The following is an 18,686-nucleotide window of genomic DNA, read 5'->3' on the forward strand; positions in this document are numbered from 1 at the left end:
GCAAGAAAGAAGGGACAGATAAAATGATGAAGGATATGTGGATGACAGATGGTTGAATGATGGATCAATACATGTATGAACAGATATGTAGGTGGATGGATGGAGAAGAGAATCGTGTATAGATGGATGTGGATTTACAAAGAGATGTGAAAAGCTTAAGAAAGATGGATGAGAAGTTGTATGGGAGGGGCGTTGGAAGAATATGTGGTTGGATGGATGGACAGATGAAAGGATGTGTGGTTGGATAAATGGATGGACAAGAGGCTGGATGGATGTGAGTGCATACTGGATGGATGGATGTGTGAGCCCTGGAGGGATGTAAGGTAAGATGGGCAGACAGACGAATGCGTGGATGGAAGGATGTTTGGGAGGATGAATGAGGGTGTGCGTGAGAGGGTGGAAAAATGGGTGGATGGATCCAGATGCCAGCCTGGGACTGGAAGATGACACATAGGTCAGTGGAGCCAAATACCAGCCCCGTGGCTGGCTATCATTAGCTTTCTCCAAGCAGTCCTGATAAGAATCAAAAATTCGCCTGAGGTATGTGGACTTCCTTCTCTTTCAAGGAAGAAGAATGAGCTCTTCCTCTCTCCCCCGGGAAGAATCGCAAGCTCCCCACCAAGGGCGGGGAAAAACCACTCTTCCACTGTCCCAGCTCCTCTCCCAGAATATCCAGTTGCCTGTGGAACCCAGAAAGAAGAGTTCCCCAGCCAGAGTCAAAGAGAAACCTAGCGGCGAGGAGAGGCCAGAGGCTGAACCCAACGGCGCGAGGTTTTAGGACTCAGTCATTCCCTCCTGCGTCCAGAGGCTGCGCTCCCAGACGCCGGGAGAGGAAAGCCGGTGCGCCCCGGGTGCACGGGGACCCCGCGGCCCTCCGGGGCCCGCCCAGGCACCCCCGCGCTTTACCAGCTCCGAGAAGAACGGGGCGGGGGCGGAGGGAGCAGCGCCAAGGAGAGCTGGTATGTCTTTAAACTTCTGCCGGCTGCTTAGTCACAGCCCCCTCGCTTGGGTGTGTCCTTCCTCGCTCCCTCCCTCTTAGGTCACTCTCTCAGCCCTCGAATAAAAACTGCACCCAACTTCCGAGGCGCCCTCATTGCCAGCCGGACCCCAGCCTCCGACAGGTTCGGGCGCCCTGCTCGCCCCGTGCTCCGCTGCCCCCCGCCCAGCGCCCGGCCCCTCCGGCCCCACTCGCTTGCTTTCTCGGCCGTTCCGACGCCATGGACACGTTCTGGTGGCGCGCAGCTTGGGGACTCTGCCTCGTGCAGCTGAGTTTGGCGCAGATCGGTGAGTGCCCGGGGGGGGCGGCGGGAGGGAGTGGCCCGAGTGGCCGGGACCCAGCCGGCAGCCGCGCGGGCTGAGTTGGCCCTGGGGGGCCGGAGTCAAATGGGCGGCGAGCGGCTGGGATTTGGTGGAGAGCGGGGCGAGGATTTGCGCTAAGCTCTTGGAGAGCCTGTCGGTGGGAAGCACCGTTTTGTTGAAAGGAAAAGAGAAAGAGCGAAGAAAAGTTTGCTGGGCAGGCTGCCGGCGCGCAGTCGTGGGTGAGGTCTTTGCAGCCGGAGGAGCACAGGGCAGAAAGTAACTGTATTCCTGGGTGCGCGCAGCCCGTGTGTGGACTAACAGGCTCCTGTGTCCAAGGGCGCCTGAAGCCTGGCTGGGCAGTGGCCGGGCAGCGAAGAACTGGGCAGGGCAGGGACAGGGACTGGGGCAGAGGAGGGGCTGGGGCAGGGACAGGGCTGTTAGCGAGGTGACCGTAGAGGTGGGCACAGTTGCCATGCGTGAGAGCTGGTGGCAGTGAGCTTTCCAGAAAGGGGTCCTGGCTTCCTGCGGCTCCCCCACTGCGCCTGGGTTCCAAAGCTCTTACAGTTGGCTCCGGTCACTAACGATCTTAATGCTTGTGGGAACTTGAACTAGCTCTGTGGTGAGGTTCTGGGTCACCACGAGGTGCCAGCCTGGGGCAAGGAGTGTGAGTAGGAGAGGCAATGACTGGGCCAGCTGCTCCATCCTTGCAGCCTCCTGCTTCTGCCAGTGAGTTAGGGGAAATCCAGACAGTAATGTGACTCCTATATTCCGCCTGTCAGCCTCAGAGCAGGAGGGGCCCCCTGGGCTCCAGGGGGGGCATCAGGGATCCTGGAGCCGGGCTGCCAATATCCCATCCCAGCAGGGTCTGTGCCTTTCGGTGGCTGTGGATGGAGTGGCTGTGTGTGAGAGGTTCTGGTGAGGCTGAACTCCAAGCATTCCTTTGTCTATATATCTACAGATAATCACATGGCTGATTTGCTTATCACCGGCAAAATTAACTTTTCTTTTAAGAAGTACCAGCTGGGTCATTAAGACAGCTCAACCTATGGGTAATTCCATTCAACAAGTATTTATTAAACCCAGCTCTTGGGGTACCAAGAAAGTAAAAGACACAGTCCTACCTGGGTGCTTTAGACTGAGGATAAGTGGGGATCTAGGATTTAGATTCCTGAAACAGAAAAAGTAATAATTAATAATAATAATTAGTAGTAAGAGGAATGGCAGCAGTAGCCACCGTTTATTATACAATTAGGCTGCGCCAGGCACTGTGCTGAATTCCTTACATGCGTTCTCTCATTTTACCCTCACAATGGCCCAGTGAGACGTGTTGTGTTGTTAGTCCTGTTTTATAGGAGGGAAACAAACTGAAGCTCAGAGAGGTTAAGCGACTTGCTGGTGTTCACACAGCCAAGAGGATTGGTGCTCGTGTGAACCAGGCCCCTTAGCCTGTTGCTTAGTCAGAACTCAGCAGGCTGTATGTATGGCATGGACAAACTCGGAAAGGATTTTTTGGAAGGAAGGGTTGGGTCGTGGTGGACCAGAGGCCTTAGAGGAGGCTTCCAAAGGGAACTGGAGCTCCGAGGAGTCCTTTAAAGGCAGAGAAGCGGGAAAGATTTCAGGGAGAGCCGTGAGCTTGGCCTCAGGGAAGACAGACCATGCTGGCGTCTCCATGGCCTCTAGGGAAGTTTATTTGTATGTTACTTCCCGTGACATCTTCTGCTTTGATTCTGAGGATTCTGACTCCCCACTCCTTTCATCCTTAGCCCTGATTCTTCTAAAGGGCCCCATCCCCCAATATTTGACACTGTCCTGACCCTTAAAGTTCTCCCCGAGACCAGTGGGCTCATTCCCGCCCTGCGTTTCCGTGGTCCCTTTGGGCAGCGTCACTTGGAGGAAGCACAAAAAAGTGCCAGTAGCCGTAACTGCTTGGACCCGGGCTTTCGTGTGCTTATAAAGCTGTTTGGAAGGAACTGAGACTTGGAAAGGAGATGTGACCTAACAGCGGGCTCGGGCTGGGCAGGAAGAGAGAGGAAGGACTGGGTAGAGGGCAGTGCAATGAGCCCTCCATACCTCTCCGCCTCCTTTTCTCTGTGGGTGAGAGGTCGCTGCTAGGGAATTGTGCCCCTGGTGTTTAGAAAGAGGGGTGCATCTGAGACCTCTGGGGCTTGTGGGTGGCCGGCACCCTTCTGATCCCTCTGAGCATTAAAGACCCCTCTTTCTGGGAGTTAGAGCTTTGGCTGTGTTTTCCCAGGTGAAGAAGAAAGGAAGCAAACCTCCAGCGCTGCTGAGGTCAGTTAGCATCAATGAATTCAGTTGTGCCCCCAAAACACAAGGGACATCTTACTTCCTGCAAAGGCACAGTGCTAAGTAGGTGTGTTTGAGGCTAGCAGCCAGTAGGAAAAGTTTCCATTCTTTTTCCAAATTGCCCCACGCAGGAAAGGATGCTTGGCAGCGTGAAATTCTTAGTTCATGACAGATCTCCTTCCATTCATTCAAGAAATATTTTCTGACTCACTGTCATAGACCCAGAGATGGTGACTCCAAAGATCATTTAGAAAAACCCTTTCTTTTTCCCAAGGAGAAAACAGATCCCAAAAGGGCGAGAAAGGTGACTTCCCCTCTCTCAGACCAAGTGTTAGTGCAGGATGCTTTCCAAACCTCAGGTCTCTGAAACACCTTGATCCTCAAGGACTGTAACAGCTCCACCTCTATCCCTGCAGGGGGTGGGGAGCGTGTGGTCTACTGACGTAGCAACATTTGTTTCATGCCTGAAATACTGTCTTAAATGCTCATTACAATTTTGCATTTTCCTCCACAATATACCCAGTTTAATATAAGAATAATGATATATTTCTTATAATCAAGCAAAGTTGCTGCTTGGGGAAGAGTCTCTATACTGTCTGGGGGCTCCTGGAGTGTTGCTGGATCCGTCCCAGTTAGGAGCACCCCAGCTTTAAAAGCCTGATGCCCTGCTCCTCTGTGAAGCAGGGTCCTAAGTCCCCAAGAAATACCATTTACTGAGCACTGACTCTGGGCTAGGCATTCAGCCAGGGGCTTTGACTAGGTTATCCTATATAAGCCTCATGACAGCTCTATGTACATTTAGTGCTCTCCTTATTCCATTTTCTAGATAAAGAAACTGAGGCTCAGGGAGTGGACGTGACTTCCTCAAGGACACACAACTAGTGAGGGGTGGAGTTTTCTAACATCCCCCATGGTAGACTCCCGTGCCTGTGTTGCTTTGACTCATTACCTTGCCTCTGGAGGACTTTGAAAATTGTGTGAGGCCAGTGAAGTCCTGGTATGAGTGGCTTTCCTCTCCCGCTGGCAGGCCGAGGACTCTTAGCTGCCCTGCTCTGCCCTGTCTCTCCCCAGCCCTGGCCACAGCTGTCAAGAGATGCCAACCTAGTTATTTGTTTCTAAAATAATTCAATTCCCTTATCAGAGTCCAGCTGCCCTTCTAGACGTGCTCTCACTTGCAGGCTTGGAAAAAAGGGAGAGGCTGTTCCTCGTCTAAGAGACAAGTCAGGGCAAGGCCTTTTGCCTGGAAATTAAGAAAGGGGCCCTGCAGAGGCCCTGACCCCGCAAGCATTCTGGGTACAATGACCCAGGAAGCCCCCTCATCCCATGCTCAATGGAAACCCTCAGCATTTAGCAGGTCATACGTGCCCAGTGAGGGAGAGTCTTGAGGACCCCGGTCATGGGCTGACACGGTTCTCTAGAAAACTCAGGGGTCTTGAATGGAAAGTCATTGTGGGGCTCTAGGTGAAACGTGGTCACTCAAGTGAGATTTCAGTTTGGTCTTGGGTGTCAGACGGTTCCAGGCGGGGGTTCCCTGATGGAGAGGAGGTGGTGGGAGCGAAGCCGGCCTCCCTAGCCATCCATCCTGGCTGGGATGGGGGCTGAGATACCGGCTGCCATTGTGTTTCCCCTGCACCTGCTTTTTAGCTGACTCTACCCAGAGCCTGAAAGGGAAGTGGGTCTTGTGAAAGAATGAACTGAAGCAGGTGGCACACGCCACCACACAAAGTGCAGTTCTCAAAGGGGATCTTTTCTGCCTCAGAGAGAAATTCTGGGGGTTTGCACAGCCAGCAGCTGACTCAAGTTCCTTTGTGTCCCCTCTTGCATGGGAAGCACACAAGTGTTCTTTAGAATCATCAGGGGAGGCTGGTGCCTCCGACCTTAAATTGGAACCCCACTTCTCACTCCCTTAGCAAGCTGATATTTTTCTTCAAAAGGGCCCTCCCCCAAAGCTGGCCAGCAAGGGTTTGGGAAGTTTGTGGCTGCGGAGTCTGGCTTGGCATGGACGCAGTTGTTGGGCACTCCAGATTTTCCAGGAGTGTCAGGATTTCAAATATGCAAATACTCTACCAATTGAAACCTAGTGTATATTTTGACTAAATATTTATATATTTTTCTACAAATAAGTACATGGCTTTGTGTGATTAGAAGTCAGAAACTTGCATGGATTTTTGCATAAATGAAAATCACATTTATACAACTCGTGAATCAGTCTAGCGTCCGATTAAATTGATATTTGGTTCAGAAAATGTGTACTTTTGGAGAGGAACATCTGTATTCCTCTGCTCTCCATTTTTTGATCACCCCAATATGTGAAGTACCAAGAAAAGCTACATATAGGGTTTTTGCTTGCTAGGTGTGGTGTGCCCGTAGGTATATATGCATCTGAACACCTGTGTCTACACATAATGTGGGTATTGCTGGTCAATCCTTAAGCAGTTATAATGTGTCCTCTGTGGGTCCCATGCTGTGTGGGGTACTACAGGGGCATTCAGTGTGTGAGATGTGGGGCTTCTATCCAAGAACCTTATGGTTCTACACACGTAAGACAGCGCCATCAGGTGACAGCCTGGCCATTTTAGGTTGTAAAGCCAACAGCCTTGCCAAGTTGAAGCACAGCTGGGAGGGCTGGGGAATCAGTGATGGGTGGGGGCAGTGTGGACAAGAGAGGATTTGAATATCTGAAGAAGAGGGAGTGAGATAGGGGTGTGTATATTTCTGTTACCCTGCTATTAATTTATCTCCTCTCGAGTAAGTTCATTAACTGGACAATATATCCAACGAACGCTCACGCACTCACTGCCTATTTGGTGCACCCAGCGGATAGGTCCTGAGAGCTCATGGTCAGAAGGACACACTCCTCACTCCTGAGTAGTTCATGGTCTAGTGTAGGGTTTCCTGGATAACGGCTGACTGTGCATCTCTGTGCTTCCACACACTAGATTCTGGTAGTGCAAACCTCCCCCTCGCCAACCCCGTGTGACAACCAATATTGCCTCCAGACATGGCCAAATGGGGGGGGTTGGTTAAAGTCGCCCCCCGGTTGAGAATTCCTGGTGTCACTGGATGGTGGCCAACTTCACCTCTGACAAGGAGGTATCTGGTTCCCATAGGTCCCCAGTTAATTAGCCTAAAAGCTGCACAGGCAAATCGAGATAAATAAGCGTATTTGGGGCCAACGGGCACTAATGACTTTCATGCTTCTCATTGGAGGAAAACCCCAAACCAGACAGATCTTCTCTTATATCTCTTCTGCAGTGCTGTGCGGACCGCCTGACATCAGGGATCGAACCACATTCATTTCTGTGGTCCCGGATCCCAGTCCTGGCCCATAATTGTTACCAGTAACTGTTGAACTGAAATGAATGTCTAGAATATAGAAATTACTACATCCACGCTATATATGAAAGCATGCCTGACGGCCTACCTAAGATACAGATGCATCTGTCTGTGTATGACAGCAGTGGTGATGGCCGCCTTCTCCAGGACAGAGCTGAGACGGGCGTTTGGCCGGCCAGCTGCCCACCGCAGGGCTCGTGTTTGGTCTGCCCAAGGAGGGAGATCGCCCGTCTGTTTGTGGCTTTGGTGGCTGCTTGCTGTGTCTGGGGACGTCCGTCTAAGGACTGGGTGACTCACTTCTTGGGCCAAGAAGAGAGTGAGAGCCAGGCAGGATGATGACACCAATCCCCAAATTGAAGCCTCAAAATAAAACACTCCCGTGCAATGGCCCACTTGGAGCTCTAATTATTTTGGAGGTGCTGATCTGAGGTTGGACTCTTTGCGTGAGAGGCCCACACCCTCCCGTCCAACGCCACACCTGCTTCTGGAAGGTGGTGGCAGCTGGGAGAGAAGCAGAAGTACTTCCCAGAGGTCCTTGCCTTCTGTGTGGGTCTCCTGCAGCAGCTACAGGTCTCCCGGGAAGCCTGACGTCTGCTGCAGAGGCAAACCGTGCCTCCTTTCCACGGAGCTTGCCACGTGGGAAGTCGCCCACAACCAGGGCAGGTCCTGCCTTCCCATGGGTCATCCACCCTGTGAAACGTAGGGTCAGGGAGTCAAAGACAGGACGAGGGGCTGGGTGTCATGGGGGCACAGAACCTGATGAAGCCAGATCTCCCTGAGTTTGGGGTGCACCACCTGCCTGGGTGTGTCCTGAGGCCAGTGTCCCTCCTAAGAACAAGTGTACACAGACAGGCCCCAGGTGGGTGGGGAAGGGCTGAGTCACCAAGGAGGTGATTTGCAAAACTCAGGCCCGAAAAATCTTTCTCGAGTCTTCAGCTTTTGAGAGTAAACATTAATTGCAAAACTCCAGGGAAAGAGAGAATTCGCGTAGACCAGTCATTTTGAGCCTTTGCTCTGGTGTCATGGCGAGTCTCCTTGAGCTGTGCCTGAAAGTTCATCTTCCTAACCCTCGACCTTTCTTGAGAGTTAGAGCTCTTGTGCCTTTTGTGGTTGTTTCTTTGCAGCTAGTTGTATGTATTTGAGATACCGTCACCGCTACTACTAATAATAGCAAACACAGAGTACTCACCACATGCCGACACCATCCTAATTTTTCCTCTATACTAACTTGTTTAATCCATGCACTAACCTTAGGAAGAAGTGTTGTTATTATCCCTCTTGTACCAATGAGAAAACTGAGGCATAGAGAATTTAAGTAACTTGCTCAAGGCCACAGAGCTGGTAAGCGATGGAGAAATGATTCAAACCCAGGTTGTCTAGCTGGGGTTCATGTTCTTGGTCACTGCATTGCTGTGCCTCCCTTCGTATATCAAGATGTCAGGGTGCCCCAGAAACCCGAACGGTGATACCTGCTAGTACGCTGGTTGTCTTCATAAATCCCGTTAAGGAATCCGAGGTGGGCAGGATCTTAATGTCCACAGAGCTGGTTTTGCTCTCCCCTTATACACGTGATGTCAGAGGAGGGGGCTGGAATTGCAAACATGAAGGAGAAAGAAGTAATGGAAATGTCTTCGCATTCATGCTCTGAGCAGCTCATTCATTCCAATTGCTGGATACAAGTTCTGTTTTCTTCTATATGGGGTGGAGGCGGGGGGAGTTGGGGAGAGGCTCGGATTCAAAGGGATGGTGAATTGAGTTGTTTGTTCATGATCACTTCGGTACTTGTCACCTGATGGACGATGAGGTTGCTGATGTGTTGCTCCATCATCTAGGACTTTGGCTCATGACAGGATAAAGTTGGGAAAGGAGCCAATCAAACAGCAGCAGAAATGTTTGCCCTCAGCTTACGGGTCCGTGATGCCAGGACCTTCTCTCTACCAGCTAGAACTGGTGACAGAAAGGGGTCCTCTGAGAGCGAAAGCTGTCAGGAATCAGTCTATGCTCACCGTGGACACCAGGAATCGAGCAAAAGCTAGAAGTGTGCTGCCACCCTTCTTCCCAGCTCCAGTGCAAACCAGCGGTCTGGCTTCTGTTTGGCCCAGCAGGTGACCTTTGCGGGGGGCGTGGTGGTGGTGGCGCGGGGTGGGTAGCGTTGCCTCTGGGTGCCCTGTCTGAGAAACAATCCATCCCGGAAGGAAGGAGGCAAAGCCCCCTGGAAACGTCTGACTCAGTCTGCAGGAAGGGACCTGCGCCTTTGGCCTGGGGGCAGAAACTCATCACAGATCCCCATCTGTTCCAATTTCAGCACATCTTTTTGCACTTGAGCGGGTCTGTAGTGCCTTCCAGAAGAAACCACATACCAGTAGTGGATCTAGGCAGCATCTTTTTCTACATCCTCTCTCAAAGAGAACCCACCAAGATATTAGAGTGAGGATGGTAAGACCTCTTCACAAGTGTTCACCATTATGGAAATTGAGATGCTAGGGAGAAATTAACAATTCCATGCTGCTCGGACCGGGTCTCCTGCCTCTGACCTAGAAGGTCATTTCTGCCCAGGCCCCTGGCTCCAGAAGTATTAAATGGCGTAAATACTATACACCAGTCACAAATATTGCCATTGTTGAATGTGTCCAGTCCACGAAGCAGATTCCAGCAGAGCCGAGTCCATCTTACAGTCTGCCGGAGACCAGTTGACGTCACTGAGTCAGCCCCGCAGCCACCAGTGAGTTTCAGGGCCACACTTCCCTGCAAGGGGTGGACAAGGGTTCAGGTACCCACCAGCGTGTTGGTCACATAGACGCAAATCAGAGTTTGGAGAGAGAAGTAATACTGCTGTAGAAATCTCCTGCCTAGAAGTTCGTCTTTGCAGTGGATCCTCTGTGATGGCACTAGTTATCTTCCCAAGGTCAACCTTAGAGGTCAGGTACATCCCTCTAGACTTCCCAAAGTGACTTTTACCTTCTTCTGTTGTCTACTAACTGTTTCTCCCTGATAATTCATAAAAACCCCACAAGCATATTTCCATCTAAAAAGAAGTTCAGGGGGTGCCTCTGAGCTGTATCATGATGCTCTGTTCTCTTTCACAGGTGACCCTAGAAGCTTCTTAGGGGAAAGCTTATGCATTATGTGCATTTAAGTACATTTTGTACAATTTTGTATTGATGTGGTCCCCAGCTGTCAGTTCCTCAGTTACAGTAGACGTTCAATAAATATTGGATGGCTGACTGAATGAGTGAAATTTCTAGATTTGGCTAACAAAGCCATCTTTACCATTTCCCTTCTGTGATTTTTTATAGGTTCTGGCTAATTTTCTTTCATCCTTTTTTATCTTTCTGATCTATAGAAATCTTTTTATTATTTTTTTCCTAGTGGCTCATGTACTCACATCTCCTTGAAATCACTTTTCTCTGCATGCTCTCTAATTTGAGTGTATCCTTCTTCGAGTTTGACATGTCAGGCAAGGCAGAGGAAGTTTAGAGCTCACTGGGTTTTGTCCAGTAAACCAGGGATCTTGATTTTTTTTTTTTTTTTTTGCGGTACGCGGGCCTCTTACTGTTGTGGCCTCTCCCGTTGCGGAGCACAGGCTCCGGACGCACAGGCTCAGCGGCCATGGCTCACGGGCCCAGCTGCTCTGCGGCATGTTGGATCTTCCTGGACGTGGGGCACGAACCCATGTCCCCTGCATCAGCAGGCGGACTCTCAACCACTGCGCCACCAGGGAAGCCCAAGGGATCTTGATTTCTTAGAAGTCTGTCTGCCTCTCAGCCCCAGCACTGCCCTCCAAATCCGGCCTCATGTAGCAAGAACCCCAAGCTTCAAAATCATGTTCTCAAGAACACTCAGAGAAAAGCATTTGGCTTTTCCGTCACTAAGTTAAAAGGGAAAAATGGGAGGAGTTCTTTCTTTCAATGGTTTAAAGACCTTCCATACCAAACCTGCCTTTTCGTATGGTGGTATGGGAGTTAGGAGGTTGGCTTTGGAGGAGGGCCATGTGGAAGGAAGAAGGGCTGTAAAACAGGTTGATTCTCCTCCCCGCCCCTTAAGAGCAGCGTGAGCTCCAGCACTGCACACATTAAGTATCTATAACCATGTTTAGCTCATAGTGTTTAGAGCTAAGTGTCTGGTACACCGAAGGTGCCTCAAGAATAGAAATGACTATGATATTTTAGTTCCTCTCTGTTACCGATTCACTATGTGATGCCAAGCCAATCATTTGGCTTCCTATTTGCCTCCAATTTTCCATGTGTGAGATGAGACAGCAGGATTCTAGTTGATCTGTGCAGTCCTTTCCAGGCCTCGTGTTCTATAAACCCACCGTTCTGTGGGCCCACAAACACCTAAGCCTCATAAGACTTAATGGAAAGAATAATACAACTATCATGCAGTCCCCCACAGTGCCCCCAGCACACAAAAGCGTTGCCTGGTTTGTATTAAATGTCAGAAGTGAATTATTAATCCACACCGGAAACAACAAGCATACGGACCCAGTTACACTCTAAACTCCAATGGGCAAGAAGGACTCCTAGGCCAAGGTGCTTTGCTCAGAGGACTCCCCCGAATCCTCCCGACCACCTGCGGGTGAGCAGATGAAGTTTAAGCCAGAGAAGTTAGCAACAGGCGTCAGTCACACAGCTAAAACTGCAGGAAGTTAGCCCTGGGATTAGCCACAGGATCTGGATGCAATATTCTTTGAAAAAACATTGCTTCAAGAGGTCAGAGCAGTAAACCCCTGAAGAAGAGAAAAGACTGTGTCCTTCACTCTCAAAGCTCCATGAACACATTGGATTTCTCAGCTTCCCTGAAGGGAACCCTGCAACATGTTGGTGCAAAATGAACCCTAATATTCAGCCAAAGCAGTACTTAGAGGGCAAGCTCTAGTATCCTAGGGAAAGTAACTAGGACAGCCATGGGAATCTGAAAAAAAAAAAAAAAAGGCAAACAAAAGCAAACAAACATCTAGATACCAAGGCACAGGGCAAGGCAGACCTTTGAGATGGTGAGTTGCTTCTTCTACAGAGAAACTTCCAGACTCCTACTAAGATATTTCTTTCTTTTTCATGAGACCAGAGAAACTCTTCCTGCTCAGTGGGGGAAAAAAAGAAAAGAAAGAAAAGAAAAAGGAAGTTATAAAGACTGTGTTACTTAGGAGTTTGTCAGAGTGGTGGGTCTGAGACTAAATGCCCTGTTGGGGTCTGACCTTCTATCAGTCACTGAAAATTTTTGTGAGATCACGGTCCATCCTGGGTATGCCCATATCCATCTGGAATCCACTAACCAGAAGTTGAAATACAACACCAGGCTGGGTTTAGTTCTCCTGTAGTAGGCAATGCCCTCGGTGATTACTGGGTACCATTCAGTCATCTGTATCTCCAGCCAGTCCCCCAGACACTGCATTCTAGGAGAAGTGAGAACCACATGTGGCCAGCAGAGGCTCAACATTACTCTGTCTTAGTCACAGGATGACTGCAGGCAAGGTTCTTCCTTTATTGGTTGCCTCTGTTTCCCCAGTTGTAAAATGGGGATACACTCACCAATCAATGCACTAAAAACTATCATGTGATTGGAAAGAACCCTTTGTGGAAAGAAGTGAAGGATGTAGAAGATCTAGTTTCTGTCCTCAGAGAGTTTACCGTTTGGTGAAAGAAAAAGTAAACAAGTGAAGTAATCAATTATACAAGAAAGCAGACCTCTCTGAGCGGCAGTTGTATAGGATGGCTTCATGGAAGGAGTAAAGTTTGAGGATGAACTGAGCGTGGGAAAGAAGATGGACAGAGAGAAGAGAGCAACCCAGAGAAGTGTAAAGGATCAGCTGAAAGTTTAAAGTCAGAGAAATAAGTACGGCTTGATCGGGGTCAGGAGGGGACTCCATCTACCTGAATAAGAGATGCCATGTTGAAGAGCAGTGAGGGACGAGGTTGGACAGATTCCAGGTGATCATGTAACTGTGGCAACATCTATGAGATCCAGTTATGCTGCCCCAGAGACTTAGAAGTTCTCATGATACCCTCTTTAGACTGTGCTAGACAGAGTTCAGGAAAAAGGCCAGCTCCAACACTGGTTGAGATAAAACTTTGGCAACTTTTGGCAATTTAAGAGAATCCCAAACAGACTGTATGGCAGGGCAGCAATAACAAACAGATTTCAGCTCCTGTACCATTTTCCATCGATTGCTAGAGGCTGCCTGCGGGGCTGTGCTAAGAAGCCAAACCTTGGCTCAGCCACAGAGACTGCTGTGATCCATTAGTGATGTCTGCCATGGGCACGATATGGAGGATTTGACCCCCTTGTATCACATGGACATCCCCACAGTAGAGCAGTAGGCTTTTCTAGTCTACATTTATGATAGTTGTGTGTAACTCTGAGAGTTGAATCTAGTCAGCTAGCCATACCATAAACTCCACCTCCTTCCAGAACAGTATAAATGCAGTCTCTCACCCAGAGGAGTTTGGTCCCTTGAGCCTTCTCTTATGATTAATTCACACTCTGTTTTACCATTACCCCAAGATGCTGGGAGCAAGGAATTTCCTCTCTTTGAATCAGGGCCAGACTTCCTGGCAAAGAGCTCCTTCACGCATCAGCTTCTCCATCTGCAAACTGAGACGACAAAAATGATTCCTCAGCCATGGGGGTGATAGGTGGCATAACTAGCTCATATGAGTTAAAGCCTTTGAAGATGAAAAGATCGTATATGCACGTTAATTACAACTTTTTTCAGCCCTGGAGCCTCTGCATTCTCAGCTGCCACCAGGGCTCTTCTGTGCTTCCCAAATGCAAACAGTAGCAGCATTCCACAGGCTGGCCTTCCTGGGTCCTGCTGGTAGAATCCAAGTCAAGAAGGCTGGATTCTAAACTCAGGCTGGTCAACCCACTCTGGGCTGCTCGAGTTTCCCACTGTTCATCCCCAAGGGAAAAAGCAAGCTCACTACCTGGGCAGGTAAGATAAGGTAGAACCAAGGTATAAGCAAAAGGCTCCATCAGGAGTCTACTAGAAAGAGCCCCTGGGTGAGATTAGGACACTCTGCTCTAATTCCCACTGTGTCAAAGCCTAATTGTGTGACCTTGGGCTACTGGCTTTATCTGTCTAATGCTTCAATACAGTGTGCGACCCACCCAGGGATAATAATCTGTCTGCTTCCCCTAGACCTCTCCACCTTTGCCTGCTGGTGTGAAAGTGTTTTGTACTGGTAGGCAGAAGCACGTGATGTAGAACTACAAGGTTCTATTATTACCTGAAGTCACTTTCACCTTTATCTCTGTCTCCTGTTGCTAGTTGACCCCAGTCATTGAAACTGTATTCTTCAGAATGCACATCCACCTCCTGCGAGCTGCCATCCCCTCCTGGGCAGTGCTTATCTAGGGGGCCCTGCGATGTGCTCAGGTTCTTGGTCCTGCCATTTCCAGAGACAGGCGGAGGCAGCCAGCCTGCAGGGGACTGGGGTACCCTGCCAAGTTGAGTCACAATCCCCTTACTGGGGTAACTCAATAAGAGTGCTGGAGGCAGGGGCAGGAGGGCTTTCAGATGCTTTGCTAGGGCTTAGGTGCAAGACTGAGCTGGGTTGAGGTATGCATCCAAAGAGGGAAAAAAGGAGAAAGGGAGAAAGGGCCCTAAGTGAGAAGTTTTCATGAGCTGGTGACACAAAGCCCATGATGATGGCATGTCAGGATGGGAGAAAGTGCTAGAAATTGTATAGCCCGCTAGTTTTATTGGACAAACAAGGGAAGGATGTCTCAAAGACTGCACGTGACTTGCCCAAGGTCATACAACCAGTTCGAGTCAAAACTCTGGTTTCTGAACCTCAATCCAGTACTCTTTCCATTTCATACTTTCAGATGATAGAGGAAAGGGCACTAAACAGGAAGACAGTGGCTGACCAGGGCAAGAAGACTTGGAGTGACAGAGAGGAAGATACAATGGTCCTGGGTTTTGGGGACCCAACTGGAAACAGTGTAGGTGTTTACACTCTGCTGGGGTCTTCATTGTACCTGGATCTGGTTTCCTGTGTAGTATCTTGTACGTCCATATTTGGTGTTCGTTTTGATCCTTTTTGACTCAATGAGCCTTTGGAAACCAGAAGGCCCTGCATAACCTGGCATTGCTCTTGCCCAGCCTCTCTGATCAATCATTGGTTTCCAAATGATCCATGTGTTCACTTAACACATATTTATGGAATACCAGTATGTGCCAGGCACTCTGCCAGGGGCTGGGGATACAACTTTAAATGAGAGGCACAGCTTCTGCTCTGATGGAACTTTCCAGCTATCTGGGAAGACATAGTAAACAACTAATTATGCCCTTATTTAATTATACTTGTGATCAGAGCTAGGAAGGAGAAGCCGGAGCTCGGGAGAGCTGGTAACAGGGAGTCCTCAGCTGATCTAGAGCATCAGGGAAGACTTCTCAAGACTTCTCAGTGGATAGCAGTGACTATGTTTCCAGGATCCCCACGGTTCCTTGGGAGGCCTACCTGTTGGACTTCTCAACCCCACCAGCTCTCAGAACCGGGGGACAGTTTGGTGGGTGGGGTCAAAGCTCCTCATAGCAGCTCTAGCCAAGGCAGCTCCTAGTCTAGCTGCCTCTCACGTGGGTCATCTGAGTAAGAGAGCCAGAAAAGCAAGTTTTATTCCTCAAGATTCTGAAAGCAGCCAGTTTATCCTACCTGCCCTGCAAAAGACAGTGGTGGGAAGAGAACCATGGGAAGCTCCAAGCTGACTCAAGCTTTTAGAAGCACACGTTGGGGGAGAAAAGGAACCCAAACTCTGGGAAACAAAAAGTGTCATTTTTCCATGGGAGAAAAATTCATAATTTACTTAGGAATCTTGAGCGTTAAGCCTCGGTTTAGGGTCAAATTTATTGGCCCATTTTATTGGAAGTGTCTTGGTCTTGTTTTAAGCACTTTGGTGGCTAGAGCTCGGGCTCAGGGTCTATTGATGTGTAGGAAGTGGGGGGTTTATAGGATGACTTCCAGCAGCCATACAGGTGCATCTCCTGGGTCCAGGCAGGAGGATCAGGCAAGAGCCCTGGGATTCAGATGTCCAACCATTTGACTACAAGAGCCTCACTCTTTTATTTCCTTTGTTGGTGGTTAACTACTTGGAGGTGACCAGAGTGGACTCTATCAGGAGAGTGAGATGGATGTGGTGAGAAAAAAACAAAAACACAAAACATCACTTATTTATCAATTGGTAGAATATAGGCACCGGCAATCCAAGTGGTCAGTTATAAACAACTGTGTCTTATAAACAAGAACAGGTTCAAGTTTATCCCCCCCACCCCAACCAGTGATGATGATAACGTCCTTTCCTTTTTATTCAGACGCGCTTTCTTGGGTTGGAGAGATAAGGGTGGAGTTATAGCTATCATGATTGAACATAAGCCACACCCCATCTATGCATCAAACCAGGATGTGTAGCCCCCCATGTAATTGTTATCTGTCACATATTTCTTGGTATACCCACATCAGTTCATGTCAGCTGGGTATCTCTGTAAGTAAAGAATAATCAACTCTCATAAAACATTATCTCCCATAACAAGAAGTATGGAAGTAGGATGATTCCAGAAGCTCAATGTTGTTATCAAAGACCCGGTTTTCTTCCAGCTTCCCACTCTGCCCCTCGTAGTGTCTTTCTTTAGTTTAGCCTCCTTCATGGTCCCAAATTGACTCCTACAGTTCCAGGCATCCAATGGAAAAACAAAATCATTATCCAGTACCAGAAGGATGCTTATTCATAAACATCTCTTCTAGAGAAATGGAGGAATGGCTTTTCTAGAAGTTCTTAATTGACTTCCCTTTGGAAGAATGGGGTCCCATTGCCTGGAATGCCCACACGGAACCAATCGCTGGCAAGGAGAACTCTGACCACAGTGCTTGACTTAGACGAGTCATGATCTACCCAATTGAGCTAGGAGTTGGGGCCTCGCCTCCCCTGAAGCACAAGTTTGAGATTTGGAACAAAATCGGGTTGCAATTAGAAGAATTTTATTGCATTGGTAACGATGTCTGTTATAATGAGTAAGGCCCTAAAGGGAGTCTATGCAACTGGTAGAGTTGTGGTTTGAGTTTCTATGTAGGCAAAAGAAAAAAGGCAAAGCTAAGTTCTTGTGTTTCTAAGCCACACCCTCAACCTTATCCTAAGAAGACATGCCTCACAGACGAAGTTCACATGGGGGACACAATGCAGTTTGAGGCTTAGATGATCTGGGTTTATACTCAGTCACAATAGCTATAACTTTATCCTTTTCTCTCTCCAAAAAAAAGAATATCAGGGAATAACCTTAAATCTGTTATAATTTATAAGAAACAGTCCATCTTTGCACACTTGAGCACTTTATTATTAGGAACTCATTGTTGCAGCCCATCTCAGCACTGCTGGAGCTACATTATGCCTGAGGACCACTAGTCTGTAGTGATCCACTTAAAAAGAATTACTGTGACCTTGGAAGAGCATCCTTTCCTGTAAATTATGAGTTGATGACCCCCAAAGGAGAGAGCCTGCTTCCCTTTTCAAAAACTACACTCCTAGAGTGTTTTAATGTGTGTGAAGTGTTTTCAGCTCCATTATCTAATCCAGCCCTCATATTAACTTCGTGGGTAGCATTATTACACTCCTGTAGAGGAGGGAAGTTTAATGACTTTCCCAGGGTCATAGAGCTAATTAGTACAGATTCAGGATTTGAACCCTAGCTGTCCACCCACAGAGTTGATGTCCACGTCACCACACTATGTTGGCTCCCAATGGATCTGACTTGCTTTCAGGGAGTCTAGAATTGACTATTGAATTTTATATTAATAATTGCTCTTTCATAAGCAGGAAAACTCTTTCCTAATAGTTTCTTTGAATCCATAGTTCAAGGGCCCAACATCTCAACATTTAATAAGCCCAAAGGTGGACAGGTGGGTTTTCTGGGCCAGTGCCCTGCCTCCACATGCAGTTAGCTCATGAATCTAACAGCACCGAGGGAAACTCAGGATTTAAAATTTTTTTTCCATTCCTTTTTTTTTTGTTTGTTTTGTTTTGTTTTGTTTTGTTTTTGCGGTACGCGGGCCTCTCACCGTTGTGGCCTCTCCCACTGCGGAGCACAGGCTCCGGACGCGCAGGCTCAGCGGCCATGGCCCACGGGCCCAGCCGCTCCGCGGCATGTGGGATCCCCCCGGACCGGGGCACGAACCCGTGTCCCCTGCATCGGCAGGCGGACTCTCAACCACTGCGCCACCAGGGAAGTCCCTCCATTCCTTTTTATCACTTCAATATCATTAAAGGATTTATAATGACTGAATCCAGGGAAGAGAAAGCCAGGGGATGTTTAATGTGGACCTCAAGAATGTGATTTTTTCTTACATGGGAAGGGGGCCTCTCCTTCTCAAAATCTAATGATGAAAGAGCTTGAGGAAATGGATTCTATCAAACTGAAATGATTTACGCTTTATTTTGAGGGTGAATTTCCTGACTGTGAGGCCCGCTGAGCCTGGTCTGCTAGTTCCCAGTCCATCCTTCAGTTCTCAGCTCTCTGAGGCATCTCTTGGGTACAGCAAAGGCCTTGGGGAGGAAAGGCTTCCCTTTAGACTAAGTGCTCAGCACCTTGCACTTCTGTTACAACGTTTACTGTGCTGTGTTGTTGACTTGTTGAGTGTCTGTCTTCTCCTCTGGACCATAATCTCCTTTGGCACAGTGACCTTGCCGACCTTTTTCAATGCCCTGGTCCCAGTGCCTAGCACAGTGCCCATGGGGGCACTGAATGAAACCTTGTT

The 18,686-nt window shown here is 48.8% G+C and overlaps 1 protein-coding gene across 4 annotated transcripts in view; it reads left to right on the forward strand.

The window, feature by feature from the left end:
- The first annotated feature begins 1,105 nt into the window (after nt 1-1,105).
- Nucleotides 1,106-18,686, forward strand: part of CD44 (CD44 molecule (IN blood group)) — an 86,286-nt gene continuing 68,705 nt past the window's right edge. For all 4 annotated transcript variants that reach the window (XM_082843867.1, XM_082843864.1, XM_082843865.1 and 1 more), the window contains exon 1: nt 1,106-1,284. In XM_082843867.1, the coding sequence (XP_082699993.1) occupies nt 1,218-1,284 (67 nt within the window). In that variant the 5' untranslated portion in view covers nt 1,106-1,217. The remainder of the gene's footprint in view (nt 1,285-18,686) is intronic.

Source organism: Leucopleurus acutus, assembly GCF_964270905.1.
Source record: "Leucopleurus acutus genome assembly, chromosome: 8".
NCBI lineage: Eukaryota > Metazoa > Chordata > Mammalia > Artiodactyla > Delphinidae > Leucopleurus > Leucopleurus acutus.